This window comes from Oncorhynchus clarkii, chromosome 22 (assembly GCF_045791955.1).
Source record: "Oncorhynchus clarkii lewisi isolate Uvic-CL-2024 chromosome 22, UVic_Ocla_1.0, whole genome shotgun sequence".
Taxonomy (NCBI): domain Eukaryota; kingdom Metazoa; phylum Chordata; class Actinopteri; order Salmoniformes; family Salmonidae; genus Oncorhynchus; species Oncorhynchus clarkii.
The window spans coordinates 45,893,513-45,910,036 of NC_092168.1; the positions used below are offsets into that span (position 1 = coordinate 45,893,513).

At 43.5% G+C, this 16,524-nt stretch overlaps 1 protein-coding gene across 1 annotated transcript; it reads right to left on the reverse strand.

Annotated features, from left to right (window-relative positions):
* Nucleotides 1–1,830: 1,830 nt before the first annotated feature.
* Nucleotides 1,831–13,085, reverse strand: LOC139380149 (trace amine-associated receptor 13c-like). The gene is made up of 2 exons (XM_071122593.1): nt 12,916–13,085; nt 1,831–2,746 (listed from the first exon to the last, which is right to left on the reverse strand). The coding sequence occupies exons 1-2, from the start codon at nt 13,083–13,085 to the stop codon at nt 1,831–1,833; spliced, it is 1,086 nt and encodes a 361-aa protein (XP_070978694.1).
* Between the last annotated feature and the right edge of the window lie 3,439 nt (nt 13,086–16,524).

A 16,524-nucleotide genomic window follows, 5' to 3' on the forward strand; every position in this document is an offset into this window, starting at 1 on the left:
AGAGTATGCTGCCCTATGTACATAGACATGGAATCCCTGGTCACTTTAATAATGGAACACTAGTCAATTTAATGTTTACATACTGCTTTACTCATCTAATATGTGTGTGTATATATATATATATATATATGTGTATTGTATTGTATTTTGTCAATACCACTCAGACATTGCTTAACAAAATATGTATATTTTTTAATTCCATTCTTTTACTTTCATTTGTGTGTGTGTGTGTGTGTGTGTGTGTTTGTGTGTGTGTGTGTATTATTGTGAATTGTTAGATTCTACTGCACTGTTGGAGCTTGGAACACAAGTATTTAGCTTCAGCCGCAACATCTGCTGAATATTTGTATGTGGCCAATAAAATATGATTTTGATTTGATTTGGTAGTGTATTAAAGGTAGTAACGCTTTAAATCAGGTAATTCAGGTAATTTATGTTTTTAGATATTGGTTCCCTTCCCCTGTAAGCAGTCTTTAAACTGCTCTTAGTCTGTGCCACTCTGACATTGCTCATCCATATATTAAAACATTCTTAATTCCAGTCCTTTACTTAGATTTGTGTGTATTAGGTATTTTTTGTGAAATTGTTAGATATTGCTTCACTGTCGGAACTAGGTGCATAAACATCTCGCTACATCCGCAATAACATCGGCTAAACAAAAGTTTTTGACAAGTAACATTTTATTTGATTTTTACTGAGTGACTGCAATCCATCACTGCCAAGAAACAAGACTGTTATCGTTTTCAGACAAAACATATTACTTCCTTCAGCACACCACTGGTCACTGTTCAAAATGGTCACTGTTCACTGTTCAAAACATTTATAAAGAATAGTCTTCACTTTAGAGGAAAACGACTTTACTAATGAGTGAATGGTAAAAATACATTTTATTTCACATCTTTGGTTTGATCTTATGAATCATTATGTACTATTAAAGTTTTTTATAATTACATGAATTACCAGTTTAATAAAATAAATATTGGATAAATGACAAATTATGAATAAACCATTTACTTATAAATTATTTAGTGTGATAACCACTCTTTATATTCATTCAGAGTAAACAGCATCTGAGAGAGCTGCTCTGGTGTGACCCCTGACCTGGCAGCAGTGATGTAGTGAGAGTAGTGGTACTGTTCATACCCAGTATGTTGAGGTTGAAGTGTTCTGCTCTGTTGTGTTGAATAATTCATGTATATACTGTAGTAGTTATTTATACATGTCAGAATACCTAGCTGAATAACATTTAGCATATGTGGGCTTAATATTAAAATGTGAGCAGCCTAAATTCCTTACAAATGGTTTATTACTGAATGTTATTATAAAGTGTTACCCATAATTGCATATTCTTACATTTTACCATCATCTACTTACACAACACAGCATTTATTTAGACTTGGATGTTGTCTGATATCATGCAGTATTGTACATTTCAACTTTACTACACTTGATGAAGACGTTGTGTCACAATTGACCCACTAGAGAGAGATGCTAAACAACATATAGAATGACTCATGACGTCCTCAGAATGTGCTATTAGAATACTTACATACTATTTATCATTAACATGGAACAACCACAGCCTTAGGTATTTGGAGTACACAATCCACAATGACTACAATGTATTTTATAAAAACAAGCTTATGCATTCTAATGCCTTCTCCAAGTCATTCCATTCCAATCCAGGCAAATCATTATTTATCAACACCACATGTACCTATGATGACAACAGTGAGATGAGTCATGTCAGTGTATTGTTACGTGAAATAATTACAACACCTGTAGAACAAAACTATATCAAACCTATGTTTGCAGAACTAGGGAATCATATTATTGGAACAATGAACGTCTTATCTTTAAAGTTAAAATAAGTTTAGCTGTCACTTTAAACCATGGATAAAGGAAAGCATAAATTATTGGATTAATTAAGGAATTAACAAATGACAGAAAATGGATGAAATATGATAATAAATTATCAATTAAAACAGAAAAGAAAAAGAAAACAAATAGAGATGGAATCCAACAAATTAGATAGTTGAAAACAACAATAGCTAGAGTTTTTGCTGCTTTTCTCTCAGACTTATTTGCCTGTACAGTTTTAACACCAGACACTCTGGGAGCCTCTTTTGAAAATACCTTTCTGGCCTGTGATCTGGCCACCACAAAGATTTTAATATAAAGTGTTATAATAACGGAGCACGGGACAACCATTGTAATTACAAGATCAGTGATATTAACCCAGACTGACTCTTCAACAGTAGTACATTCTTTCAAACACCTACTTGGTACCTGTACATTTACAAAATATTGTACATTAGCAGCACGGTATATGATACAACAACCCCAGGTAATGGATATACAACGGGTGATTCTTCTTGTTGTTATTTTAGAGTGGTACAATAAGGGATCACACACAGCAACATAGCGGTCAACAGATATCAAGACCAAATTGCCCAGAGATAAAGAAGTACATAAACAAGCAATGTAGGCATGAAACACACAGAAATATTCCCCAAAACCCCAGCATGGTTCCATTATTGCTACAGTCATTACTGGTATCACAATCAGTCCCACCAGGAGATCTGACACAGCCAGAGAGAGGATGAGCAGGTTGGTTGTAGTGTGGAGCTGCTTGAAGTGAGAGATGGAGATGATCACCAGTAGGTTCAAAAATACTGTTACTGCTGAAATCAATGAGAAGACGATGTACAGTGTTATGTAAATAGATGTTGATAGAAAAGCCTTTCTGCAAGAAGAGTTTCTGTCTAGAAAACAGTATTGAATATCTTCATGTTTCTCCATTTGTGTTAAAAGGTGAAAATGCTGAGGTCCTGCTCCTGCTTGGTCCTGTGTGTGACCCTGTCAGGTCCGCCTTCTGAGGAACTGAGCTCTGCCTCTATATTTATACCTGAGTTACTGACAGAAACTCCCCTCCCTGGAGTCTCTCTGCACACACACACACACACACACACACACACACACACACACACACACACACACACACACACACACACACACACACACACACACACACACACACCCACACACACACACACACACACACACACACACACACACACACACACACACACACACACACACACACACACAGCCACAACAAAACATGTGGACACACAAAACAAGTGAACACACAATGGAACAAATGGTTGGATAAACAAATCATTTGTGAAAGCCTGATGTAATGTATGACAGGATTGGATGTTTCTGTGCCCACCTGCCTGTCCTTCAACCTTACTGATGGTTAGAGATGAAAGAAAAGGTGCATTTACTTAACTGAGCATTTTAATGGGGAAAATATATCATGGGTGATGTTTTGGTCACTCAAAGGGTATTTTACTTTGGAAACTGTGTAAAACTAAATGTTTGGGTCGATGTCAGAGCTCAGTTTGGACCATAATCCACAAACTCAGGAAACATGATGGCACGCCACAAGTCAATTGGTCAGTGTGTAGAAAAGTTGACAGTAGTGAAGTTGATGAGATAGCATAAGTTTATGGTGTACATGCTAGTAGCAAATGCAATCAAAATAGTGGCATTCCATAGGAACGTTCCATAGACTATAAAAATGTCGATCTGAACTGAATTATTAATACATCACTTGTCTGAGCCGCTGAATTGCGATTCCACTTTGTCTCTATACTGACATGTTTCCTGTTTGTGTCACACCCTGATCTGTTTCACCTGTCTATGTGATTTAGTCGCCCTTCTTCCTCATTATCCCCTGTGTATTTATTCCTGTGTTTTCTCTCTGTCTGTGCGAGTTCGTCTTGTTTGTTCAAGCCAACCAGCGGTTTGTCTCAGCTCCTGCTTTTCCCGTCTCTCTTTTTCTCGCCCTCCTGGTTTTGAATCCTGCGCAACGACATCTCCTCCCAAGGAGCCTCCATTGGTAGTTATGAGGAATTCCTTCGTGGGCTGATGGAGGGGGTTCATACGTTGGCTGAGCGCCATGACCGGGCGTTGGACATGATACAACAACAATTCCACTGGTTGTCTGGGGGGCAGCCTGCCACGGTGGCAAACCCACTGTCCTCCAGTAACTCGGCGGTTAGCAGTGCCGCCCCACCGGCCATTCCAACTTACTTGGATCCCCGGTTATCTCTCCCGAAACTCTTTAATGGAGAGCCGAGCACCTGTCAGCTTTTTTTTAGCAAAGGTTGTCCTCATTTTCGAGCTTCATCCCTCCTCCTTCCACTCGGATCGCTCCAAAATAGCCTACCTCATCATGTTGATGTCTGGAAGTGCTCTCACCTGGGCTACCGCCGTATCGGAACAGCAGCCGGCTATATGCGTGAGCCTGGGGGGGTTCGTGGGAGAGGTCGAGGAAGGTTTTCGATGCCCCGTTCTCCAGGAGAGAAGCTGCCCGGAGGCTAATCCAGCTCCGGCAGGACACCTGCACTGTGACCGACTATGCTCTGGGTTTCCGCACTTTGGCAACGGAGAGTGCGTGTAGCCCAGAAGCATTATTCGACATGTTCCTGCACGGCGTCTCGGAGGAGGTTGAGGACGAGCTTGCGGCTCTAGAGGGAGCGAGTACTCTGGTGGGCCATATGGATAACTTTTCTGCTTCCCTTACTCGCACCCCTTTCCATGTCATTCTGCTGTGGGGGAACCAGTCCAAATCTCTCTGGGTTCTCTCTCATTGACTCGGGGGCCGATGAGAGATTTCTGGACGCCACACTGGCTTCCAAGATGAACATACCCACTCAGCCCCTCTCCATTCCCATGGATGGTAGAGTGCTGGACGTGCGTTCTATAGGTCGGGTCACCAATAACACCACTCCCATCAACCTACGTGTGTCAGGGAAACACAGCGAGACCATTCAGTTCCCGCTCATCAAGTCCCTCCAGATTCCCATGGTGTTGGTTTTCTCCTGACTCCAAAGACACATTCCACTCATTAACTGTTCTACTGGTGCTATCATGAGCTGGAGTCTGTTCTGCCAAGCCCCGGGGGACGTCTGCACTCGCTGTCGGGACCAGAAACCAAGGCTATTGAGGACTAAACAGTGTCTCCTGACCCCTCCTGTCTCAGCCTCCAGTATTTATGCTGAAGTAGTTTATGTGTCGGAGGGGTAGGGTCAGTTTGTTATATCTGGATTACTTCTCCTGTCCTATTCGGTGTCCTGTGTGAATCAAGTGTGCGTTCTCTAATCCTCTCCTTCTCTCTTTCTTTCTCTCTCTCGGAGGACCTGAGCCCTAGGACCATGCCCCAGGACTACCTGACATGATGACTCCTTGTTGTCCCCAGTCCACCTGGCCGTGCTGCTGCTCCAGTTTCAACTGACCTGAGCCCTAGGACCATGCCCCAGGACTACCTGACATGATGACTCCTTGCTGTTCCCAGTCCACCTGGCCGTGCTGCTGCTCCAGTTTCAACTGTTCTGCCTTATTATTATTGGACCATGCTGGTCATTTATGAACATTTGAACATCTTGGCCATGTTCTGTTATAATCTCCACCCGGCACAGCCAGAAGAGGACTGGCCACCCCACATAGCCTGGTTCCTCTCTAGGTTTCTTCCTAGGTTTTGGCCTTTCTAGGGAGTTTTTCCTAGCCACCGTGCTTCTACACCTGCATTGCTTGCTGTTTGGGGTTTTAGGCTTGGTTACTGTACAGCACTTTGAGATAATAGCTGATGAAGGAAGGGCTATATAAATACATTTGATTTGATTTGATTAAGATTGGGGACTCCCTAGCTACAGGATTTAAACGTCCCTCCTCCTCTCCCGCTGGCGCAGGGTTCTTCTTCGTGTAGAAGAAGGACAAGACCCTGCATAAGTGCATTTACTACCGGGGACTCAGTGATATCCCTGTGAAGAACCGTTATCCGCTAACACTCATTTCCTCAGCCTTTGAGCTGCTCCAGGGGGCCACTGTCTTCTCCAAGCTGGATCTACGAAATGCCTACTAAATCAGGCGTTTCGTAGTGTGCTTAAGGAAGTAATGTGTTTGTCTGAAAATGCTAACATTCGTGTTTGTTGGCAGTGACTACCAAAACCAAAGTGTGGATTGCAGTCAATCATTAGAAATCAGATCATATTATATCTTATTGGTCACATACATATAGTTAGCAGATGTTATTGCAAGTGTAGCGAAATGCTTGTGTTTCTAGTTCTGATTATGCAGTAATATATAACAAGTATTTTAACAAATTCACAACTACCTGATACACACAAATGTAAAGGGATTAATAAGAGTATGTACATATAAATATATGGATGAGCGATGGCCGTGCGGCATAGGCAAGATGCAGTAGATGGTATAGAATACTATATATCCTACACAACTCATCTCATATGTATATGTTAACATTTTTGAAGTAGCGCTATTTAAAGTGACTAGTGATACCTTTGTTAGTTATGGCTGTTTAACAGTCTGATGGCCTTGAGATAGAAGCTGTCTTTCGGTCTCTCGGGCCCACCTTTGATGCACCTGTACTGACCTCGCCTTCTGGATGATAGTGGGGTGAACAGGCAGTGGCTCGGATGGTTGTTGTCCTTGATGATCTTTTTGGCCTTCCTGTGACATCAGGTGCTGTAGATTTCCTGGAGGGCAGGTTGTTTGCCCCAGGTGATGCGTTGTGCAGACCACACTACCCTCTGGAGAGCCTTACGGTTGAGGGCATTGCAGTTGCCATAGCAGGCAGTGATACAGCCCAACAGGATGCTCACGATTGTGCATCTGTAAAGTTTGAGTGTTTTAGATGACTAGCCAAATTTGCAGTGACCACGTTGTTTTGGGTCGTCCTCTGGGATAAGATCGCTTGTCCAGAGTGGAGGTCCGAACAAAGGATCTGTTTTGGGAAAGACGTAATCCTGTTCATAATGATGGTAAGTTGACATCACTTTTATATCCAATCGATCTTCCCGGCTGTATGTAATAACACTTGAGATTTTCTGGGCTAACAATGTAAGAAACAACACATTAAAAAACAAATAACTGCATAGTTTTCTCAGGACCAGAAGGGAGGCAACTTTCTGTCGGCGCCATCGTTTTATCATCAAGGACCAAACCCTGCGGCCTGCTGCGGATATGAGGGGGATGAATGGAAGACCGCCTTCAACACAGCCAGCGGCCACTACGAATATCTGGTCATGCCATTTGGCCTCGCCAACTCCCCTGCTTTGTTCCAGGCTCTGGTGAACAATGTTCTTTGCGACATGCTAAACCGATTCATCTTTGTCTCGTCTTCTCCCGCTCCCCCGAGGAACACGTGCTCCATGTCCGATCGGTTCTCCAGCGCCTTTTGGAGAACTAGTTGTTTGTCAAGGAGGAAAAGTGAGTTCCATTGCTCCAAAATTCCTTTACTGGGCTACATCATCTCTGTTGGGAGTGTCCAGATGGACCCCGAGAAGGTGAAAGCGGAGGTGAAATGGCCTCAGCCTACGTCCAGGGTGCAGCTGCAACACATCCTGAAATCGCCAACATTTATCGCCGCTTTTTCCGAGGTAACAGCACCCTGGCCTCCCCCTGTCTGCCCTCACCTTCTCCCACCGCCTCAACGCCATGGAGAGGAAAGATTGCCGAAGTTGTTCAAATTCTTATGAATTCTTCAAATGGGGAGATTAGATGCATAAGGTGTCTTCATTTATAAACAGTAAAACAGAAAGTGCATTCGGAAATTATTCAGACCCCTTGACTTTTTCCACATTTTCTTACGTTACAGCCCTATTCTTAAATGTGTTGCATTGTTTTTTTCCCCCCTAATCAATCTATTCACAATACCCCATAATGACTGTTGTAACGTCTGCTTCCAGCTCACACTCTCAAACATGTAGATCCCCTGAACGCAGCTCACTCTCCAGATCCCAATCACCTGAATTCTGATCGCCTGTTCATACACCTGTATGTCATTATCAAACATATTAAGTTCAGTTCTATGCACCCCATCATTGTGAGTTTTTTTTGTGACACATGTCTTTTCGAAGCTCTGTTTTTCCTGTAATTTTCTCCTCCCTTGTATGATACTTTTTTGCCTGCCTCACTAACAATGCCTTTTGCCTAGTCCCTGCCTGTACTTTAGCCTATCGGGTTACCTGTTATCAAACTATTGCTTAATCTCCCGGACGACGTTACTAGCCTTTTCCCTACCTGTACTGATGCCTTTTTGGACCCCTGTGTATGACCTTCTGCCGGACCCTGGACCCAGCTAGATGATCCCTCCTGTGGTTGTCACATCTGCTCCTACCACGCCCTCTTGTGTTCATCTGGTGTCTCCTTGACCTGCAGGCACTTCCCCAGTTCTCTCTCTCTCTATCTCTCTCTCTCTCTATATATATATATATATATATATATGAATTTCACATGATTGTTTGTCAAAGACACTAAATACACAAAGTATCGAAACACCCCTTCAAATTAGTGGATCTGGCTAGTTCAGCCAAACCCATTGCTGACAGTTGTATAAACTCGAGCACACGGCCATGCAATCTCCATAGACAAACATTGGCAGTAGAATTGGCTTACTGAAGAGCTTTGTGACATTCAACGTGGCACCTTCATAGGATGCCACCTTTCCAATCAGTCAGTTTGTAAAAATGATGCCCTGCTAGAGCTTTCCCGTTCAACTGCAAGTGCTGTTATTTTTTTATGGAAACATTTAGGAGCAACAATGTCTCATTCGCGAAGTGGTAGGCCACACAAACTCACAGAACGGGAAGGCCGAGTGCTGCAGAACGAAGCGATTAAAATTCCTCTGTCCTCAGTTGCAACACTCACTACCCAGTTCCAAACTGCCTCTGGAAGCAACGTCAGCACAAGAACTGCTGTTCATCAGGAGCTTCATTAAATGGGTTTCGATGGCCGTGCAATGCCAAGTGCCGGAACGAGTGGTTTAAAGCACTCCGCTATTGGGCTCTGGAGCAGTGAAAAAAGCATCTCTGGAGTGATGAATCACTCTTCACGAATCTGGAATTGGCGGATTACATGAAAACGCTACCTGCCCCAATGCATAGTGCCAACTGTAAAGTTTGGTGTGGGTGGAATAATGGTCTGGGGCAGTTTTTAATGGCTTGAGCTAGAACCCTTATTTTCAGTGAAGGGAAATCTTAACACTACAGCCATGAGATTTTAACACAGCATACCATGACATTTTAGACTTCGTGTGAGGTTGATACGATGGGAGAGGAAAGCGCAAGGATGCAGCTGTTGGTCTTGGGCTGAACACTGGACAGGACAGCCCCCACTCTGACGTCTGAAGCGTTGTCCACCCCCACGAACTGCCAATACGGATCTGGATGGATTAGGATGGGGGAGGACGGCGCCCCACATCAACATATTTTTCATAAAGCACAAGCTTCACAAAATCACAAATAGCGATGAAATAAACCACTTACTTCTGAAGATCTTCCTCTGTTTGCAATCCCAAGGGTCCCAGCTACAAAGTGAATGGTCGTTTTGTTAGGTAAAATCCTTCTTTATATCCCAAAATGTCTTGTTTTTTGTCAGAAACACTATAGAGAGCATGTAGGATTGAGACTTGAGTGAATTTATGGTAGATTTTGTCTGAAAACCTACCTCTTCATGAGTATATTGATTAATGCCACCAACCCCCCCCCCCCCCCCTTCCCCCCTTATCTGCTCAATGACTAAAATAGAAATTTGTAGCAGAGGTGAGTCAGACTCATGCTCTGGTGATTAGGTAGCCCTGCCTGGAACTTCTAAATCAGTGTCACCCTCGGTCCAAGAGGGACTTTCCTCTTTTACTATTGGTTAAGATGTTGGTTATCCACTCAGGATACTACGGTTCAGATCCCTCCTTTGACAGAGTCATGATTCAGTGGTGGGATTCTTGACCTGTGCAGGAAAGACTAGTTTAGGGGTGAGGGTTGTACTGAGGCTGAGACCTAATGGAAGTTGTAATCACACAAATGACAATAGAGCTGTACTTAGGTTCACTTTGAATGTTTATGCTGTTTTAGGGCCTTATTATGTCCCTGGAGTAACACCTTTAATTGGTGGAATTCCTTAGAGTTTTAGACCTCATTCACAGTGCACAGGTTGACTTTTGCTGATGTAATATGCTCTCTAAGAACCATACTGTTGTGGTAGTGTGCTGAAGGAAGTAATGTGTTTGTCTGAAAATGCTAACATTCGTGTTTGTTGGCAGTGACTACCAAAACCAAAGTGTGGATTGCAGTCACTCATTAGAAATCAGATCAAATCTAATTTTATTGGTCACATACAGATGTTTCTAGAAGAAAAATAACGCACACCTATTAAGACGAGGTGCTGGCTAGCGGAGTTGAAACTTGAAAATAAAAGAGAGCCAGCCGCACACTCTAGGAGCTCAGATGCAAAAATGTAATACCAACGTTTCGACAGGACAGAGTGTGCAGCTCTCTTTTATTTTCAAACATACAGATGTTTAGTAGATGTTATTTCAGGTGTAGAGAAATGCTTGTGCATCTAGTTCTGACAGTGCAGCAATATATAACAAGCAATATATAACAATTTCACAACAAATACTTAATACACAGAAATCTAAGTAAAGGAATTAAGAATATATGGATGATCAATGTCAGAGTCACACAGACTATGAGCAGTTTATAGACTGCTTACAAGGTAAGGGAACCGATATCCAAATACATAAATTAACTGAACATTACAATTCAAGGGTTACTTCCTCTAATACACATCAAAATCAAATCAAAGTCACATTTTATTGGTCACATAAACATATTTAGCAGACATTATTCTGGGTGTAGTGAAATGCTTTGGTTCCTAGCTCCAACAGTGCAGAAGAATCTAACAACACACACATTTAAAAGTAAAAGAATGGAACTAAAAAATATAGATATTTTAGGACAAGCAACGTCAGAATGGTACTGGCAAAAAATACAGTTGAATTCAGTATATACATATGAGATGAGTAAAGCAGTGTGTTAACATTATTAAAGTGACTAGTGTTCCATTATTAAAGTGACCAGTGATTCCATTACTATGTACAGACTGTAGGGCAGCCTCCTCTAAGGTGCAGGGTTGAGTAACCGGGTGGTAGTCGGCAAGTGAGGGGTATTTAACAGTCTGATGGCCTTGAGATATAACCTGTTTTTCAGTCTCTCGGTCCCAGCTTCGATGCACCTGTTCTGACCTCGCCTTCTGGATGATAACGGGGTGAACAGGCCGTGGCTCAGGTGGATGATGTCTTTAATAATATTTTTGCCCATTCTGTGACATTGCGTACTGTAGGTGTCCTGGAGGGCAGGTCCCTGTGATGTGTTGGGCAGACCGCACCACCCTCTGGAGAGCCCTAAGTATTCAGACCCTTTATTGTGTACCTCGTTGAAGCATCTATGCCAGCGATTACAGGGTATGATGCTCCAAGCTTTGCAAACCTGTATTTGGGGAGTTTCTCCCATTCTTCTCTGCAGATCCTCTCAAGCTCTGTCAGATTGGATGGGGATAGTCGATGCACAGCTATTTTCAGATCTCTCCACAGATGTTCGTTCAGATTCTAGTCCGGGCTCTGGCTGGGCCACTCAAGCACATTCAGAGACTTGTCCCGAAGCCACTCCTGCATTGTCTTGTCTGTGTACTTAGGGTCATTGTTCTGTTGGAAGGTGTATTTGCACACACTGTATATAGACTTTCTATGTTCTAATGTGTTATTGACTGTACGCTTGTTTATTCCATATGTAACTCAGTGTTATTCTTTATGTCACACTGCTTTGCTTTATCTTGGCCAGGTTGCAGTTGTAAATGAGAACTTGTTCTCAACTAGCTTACTTGGTTAAATAAAGGTGAAATAAAAAATAAAAAAACCTTCAACCCAGTCTGAGATCCTGAGCTCTCTGGAGCAGGTTTTAATCAAGGATCTCTCTGTACTTTGCTCCATTCATCTTTCCCCTAATCCTGACTAGTCTCTCAGTCCCTGCCACTGAAAACATACCCACAGCATGATGCTGACACCACCATGCTTCACCACAGGGATGGTGCCAGGTTTCCTCCAGATGTGAAGTTTGGCATTCAGGCCAAAGAGTTGAATCTTGGTTTCGCCAGACCAGGAAATCTTGTTTCTCATGGTCTGAGAGTCCTTAGGTGCCTTCTGGCAAACTCCAAGACTGTTATGTGCTTTTTACTCTGGCATGGCTTCCATCTAGCCAATCTACAATATGGAGATGTTTGTCTTTCTGGAAGGTTCTCACATCTCCCTGGAGTAACTCTGGAGCTCTCTCAGAGTGAACATCCATCACCATGTCAGTTTGGCCGGTCGGCCAGCTCTAGGAAGAGTCTTGGTGGTTCCAAACGTATTCCATTTAAGGATGATGGAGGTCACTGTGTTCTTGGGGACAGTCAATGCTGCAGAAGTGTTTTTGTACCCTTCCCCAGATCGGTTCTTCGACACAATCCTCTCTCGGAGCTCTAAGGACAATTTCTTCGATCTCATGGCTTTGTTTCTTATCTGACATGCACTGTCAACTGTGGGACCTTTTAAATAGGCAAGAGTGTGCCTTTCCAAATCAGTTCAGAGGGTTTTCAGTTCTCAACCCTTGTCAGCCCTCAGTCCCTAGCACTAAGTAGTTGGTGTGGGGTGGCAGATAGCCTAGTGGTTAGAGCATTGGACTAGTAACCGAAAGGTTGCAAGATCGAATCCCCGAGCTGACAAGGTACAAATCTGTCATTCTGCCCCTGAACAAGGCAGTTATCCCACTGTTCCTAGGCTGTTATTGAAAATAAGAATGTTCTTAATTTATTTGCCTAGTTAAATAAAGATAAAATAAAAAATAAATAAAAATGGTTTCCAGCTGCACTAGGTCATTGGTTTCTAGCTGCGTTGGGTCACTGGTCTCCAGCTACACTAGGTCATTAGTCTCCAGCTGCACCAGGTCATTAGTCTCCAGCTGCACCAGGTCATTGGTTTCGAGCTGCATTGGGTCACTGGTCTCCAGCTACACTAGGTCATTCGTCTCCAGCTGCACCAGGTCATTAGTCTCCAGCTGCACCAGGTCATTGGTTTCGAGCTGCATTGGGTCACTGGTCTCCAGCTGCACCAGGTCATTCGTCTCCAGCTGCACCAGGTCATTAGTCTCCAGCTGCACCAGGTCATTGGTCTCTAGCTGCATTCTGTCACTGGTCTCCAGCTACACTAGGTCATTAGTCTCCAGCTTCACCAGGCCATTGGTCTCTGGCTGTCATTGGTCTCTAGCTGCACTAGGTCTGTTTTCCTCAGCATTAGTCGTCTCTCAGTCCCTAGCCCATTTGGGTCATCAAGCTCCTTCTCCACTAGAGCTCAGAGTATAGTAGGCCCTGAGCTCTAGCGTCCAGCGTCAGTTTCTCTGTCAAGTTCAATGTCGTTCTCAATGTCAGGTTCAGAGTCATTTTCCCTGTCAGATTCGTCCTCACTGTCTCCAGCCCTGGTCAGCCCTCAGTCCACTGCTCCGCCAGGCTGTAGGTTCTCTTCCCCACTAGGTTTGCAGCATCTGCCCTCAGTTGGTGGGCAGCCCCGAGCCTCAGTCAGCAAGAGTCAGCTCCCTCAGTGCTACATGCCAAACCACCTGCCCTAGATCTAGGCCCTTGGTCTCCCGTCGCGCTAGACCCAGAGTTATCTGCTCCTCTAGCTGTGCAGTTAGACAGATCACAGCCCTCAGCCTGCACCCAGTCACCTGTACTAGCGCTATATAATATGTTCTGCTTTGCTAGGTTTACAGCTTCCTACTATACCTGGCATGCAGTCCTCAGATTTAGTAGTGGGTTCCGAGTCCCGTGCCCTGTTAGGCCCTCAGCTCCCTGATCTTGTGGAACTACCATTCCCTGACCCGTGGGGCCTGCTGTCTCTAGTTCTGGGGGGACTCCCACCTCCTGCCTTGGACAACCCTCAGCCCTTCCCACGTGGGAAACCTCCTGACCTTATCACTTGGGCCCAGCTGCCCCCTTGCTCCAGATCACTGATGATCCTCGCCCTTTGGTCCCCACATGTTCCAACATGGGTATCTGCGCTTTCAGCAGTTTTGAAAGATTCACCAGCCTCAGCCGCAGCCAGCAAGCTGCCAACAACAGTTGTGGCTGGAATGTCAAATTTCTCCGCTGCAGTAGGCATTCCACCGGCTTCAGCTGTGGCCAGCCACTGGCGTTGCACTCAGCTACTAAGGATGGGGCCCAGCAGCCCTGCACCAGCTGAGTTAGAGGACCCTCCCCCACCCGCGTGGCGTTCCATGGGTTGGACCCAGGACTGTCTCCGCATATCTCTGTACCTCCCTTGTGGGGCGGTACCTATGCCATGCATTTTCTGCACTGTAGGATTTGGCACGCTAAGAATAAGCTTCCCCCTGAGGCATGTGGCTTTTCAGAGACTTTGGGCTTTTAAATAATGTGGCCCCCATTAGAGACTTTGACTTTGACTTTCTTGACTTTGCGGCTTTAAAAAAAGCTTTCTTGCTTCTCTCTACCTAACTTCCCCTCACAGTCCCTTCAGTTTCCCTTAAGTTAGTTTCGCTGCTCAGCCTACCCAAATTATCCCTCACCAATCTTACCCCTTCAATTCCCAACCAATAATATTGCGCATCGCATCTGGACACTGCACCCACCCACTCAGGTCATAGTGTTATCATCGTCCGACAGGAGAAGGCGCACAATTTGGAGGACTTTTTACTGTGGACAGTAACATATCTGAATTTTGACCGTGCATTGCCCATATGCGCATTTCCACATGATCTAGGAACATAGCAGCTTTCTTAAATTTCACAAATCTCTGTTTTTTAAAATGTGATTTTGTAACACTTTAAAATGACACCTTGTAATAAAGCATTTGTAATGGATAGTTAACTGTTTATTCATCATTAATTTATCATTTCTCCCACATCTGTGACTTAATAATGTAACATATCTTACATTACTCATATCACATGTATATACTGTCATGTATTTGGCATCATTAAAAGTAAAGTTATTTTAAAAATCAATTATCTGTAATTATTATTACATGATTAAACGAATAATGTAAATGCAGTTAACTCAGAAGTCAGGGCACCAAGGAAAATCTTAACATTACAACGTCTGATCAATTCGTCCTCTAATAAATTAACATTCTTTACCTCACATTAGTTTAATTCCAAATGTTGTCAATTGTTGGTTATCTGCACGGACCCAGCCTTTACTATGAATCATCCATACACCAATTGTCAGGCAGTGGGTGTAGCTTGTGCATGAAGTAAGGCACAGGAGAGCAGAGATGAGTGAACAACGCACTTAATAAATAGCACAAAGTAAACATACCAATGTGCGAAATATAACGGTTGCCACAAAACACGGTGAAAACAGCACCCGGAAAAAAACAACCGGAAATGTACCAACCTGAACAATAAACAATCACACACAAAGACATGGGGGAAACAGAGGGTTAAATACATGACCAGTAATTTGGAAATTAAAACCAGGTGTGTGGGAAACAAAGACAAAACCAATGGAAAATTAAAAGTGGATCGGCGATGGCTAGAAGACCTGCGAAGTTGACCACTGAGATCTGCCTGAACAAAGAGAGGAAGAAGGCGTGTGTGGACTGAGCGAGAGCGGGAAAATACCAGAGGGATAGACTACACACAGTTGATAATTATATTAATTGAAATGCTCATCCATTACACATAAACTCTCACTCATTCTGGAATAATTGCAATCAATATATACAGTGGGGCAAAAAAGTATTTAGTCAGCCACCAATTGTGCAAGATGAGAGAGAACTGTAATTTTATCATAGGTACACTTCAACTATGACAGACAAAATGAGAAAAAAAATCCAGAAAATCGCATTGTGGGATTTTAATGAATTTATTTGCAAATTATGGTGGAAAATAAGTATTTGGTCACCTACAAACAAGCAAGATTTCTGGCTCTCACAGACCTGTAACTTCTTCTTTAAGAGGCTCCTCTGTCCTCCACTCGTTACCTGTATTAATGGTGCCTGTTTGAACTTGTTATCAGTATAAAAGACACCTGTCCACAACCTCAAACAGTAACACTCCAAACTCCACCACGGCCAAAACCAAAGAGCTGTCAAAGGACACAAGAAACAAAATTGTAGACCTGCACCAGGCTGGGAAGACTGAATCTGCAAAAGGTAAGCAGCTTGGTTTGAAGAAATCAACTGTGGGAGCAATTATTAGGAAATGGAAGACATACAAGACCACTGATATTCTCCCTCGATCTGGGGCTCCACGCAAGATCTCACCCCGTGTGGTCAAAATTATCACAAGAACGGTGAGCAAAAATCCCAGAAACACACGGGGGGACCTAGTGAATGACCTGCAGAGAACTGGGACCAAAGTAACAAAGCCTACCATCAGTAACACACTACGCCGCCAGGGACTCAAATCCTGCAGTGCCAGACGTGTCCCCCTACTTAAGCTAGTACATGTCCAGGCCCGTCTGAAGTTTGCTAGAGAGCATTTGGATAATCCAGAAGAAGATTGGGAGAATGTCATATGGTCAGATGAAACCAAAATACAACTTTTTGGTAAAAACTCAACTCGTGGGGGGTGGAAACATCATGCTTTGGGGCTGTTTTTCTGC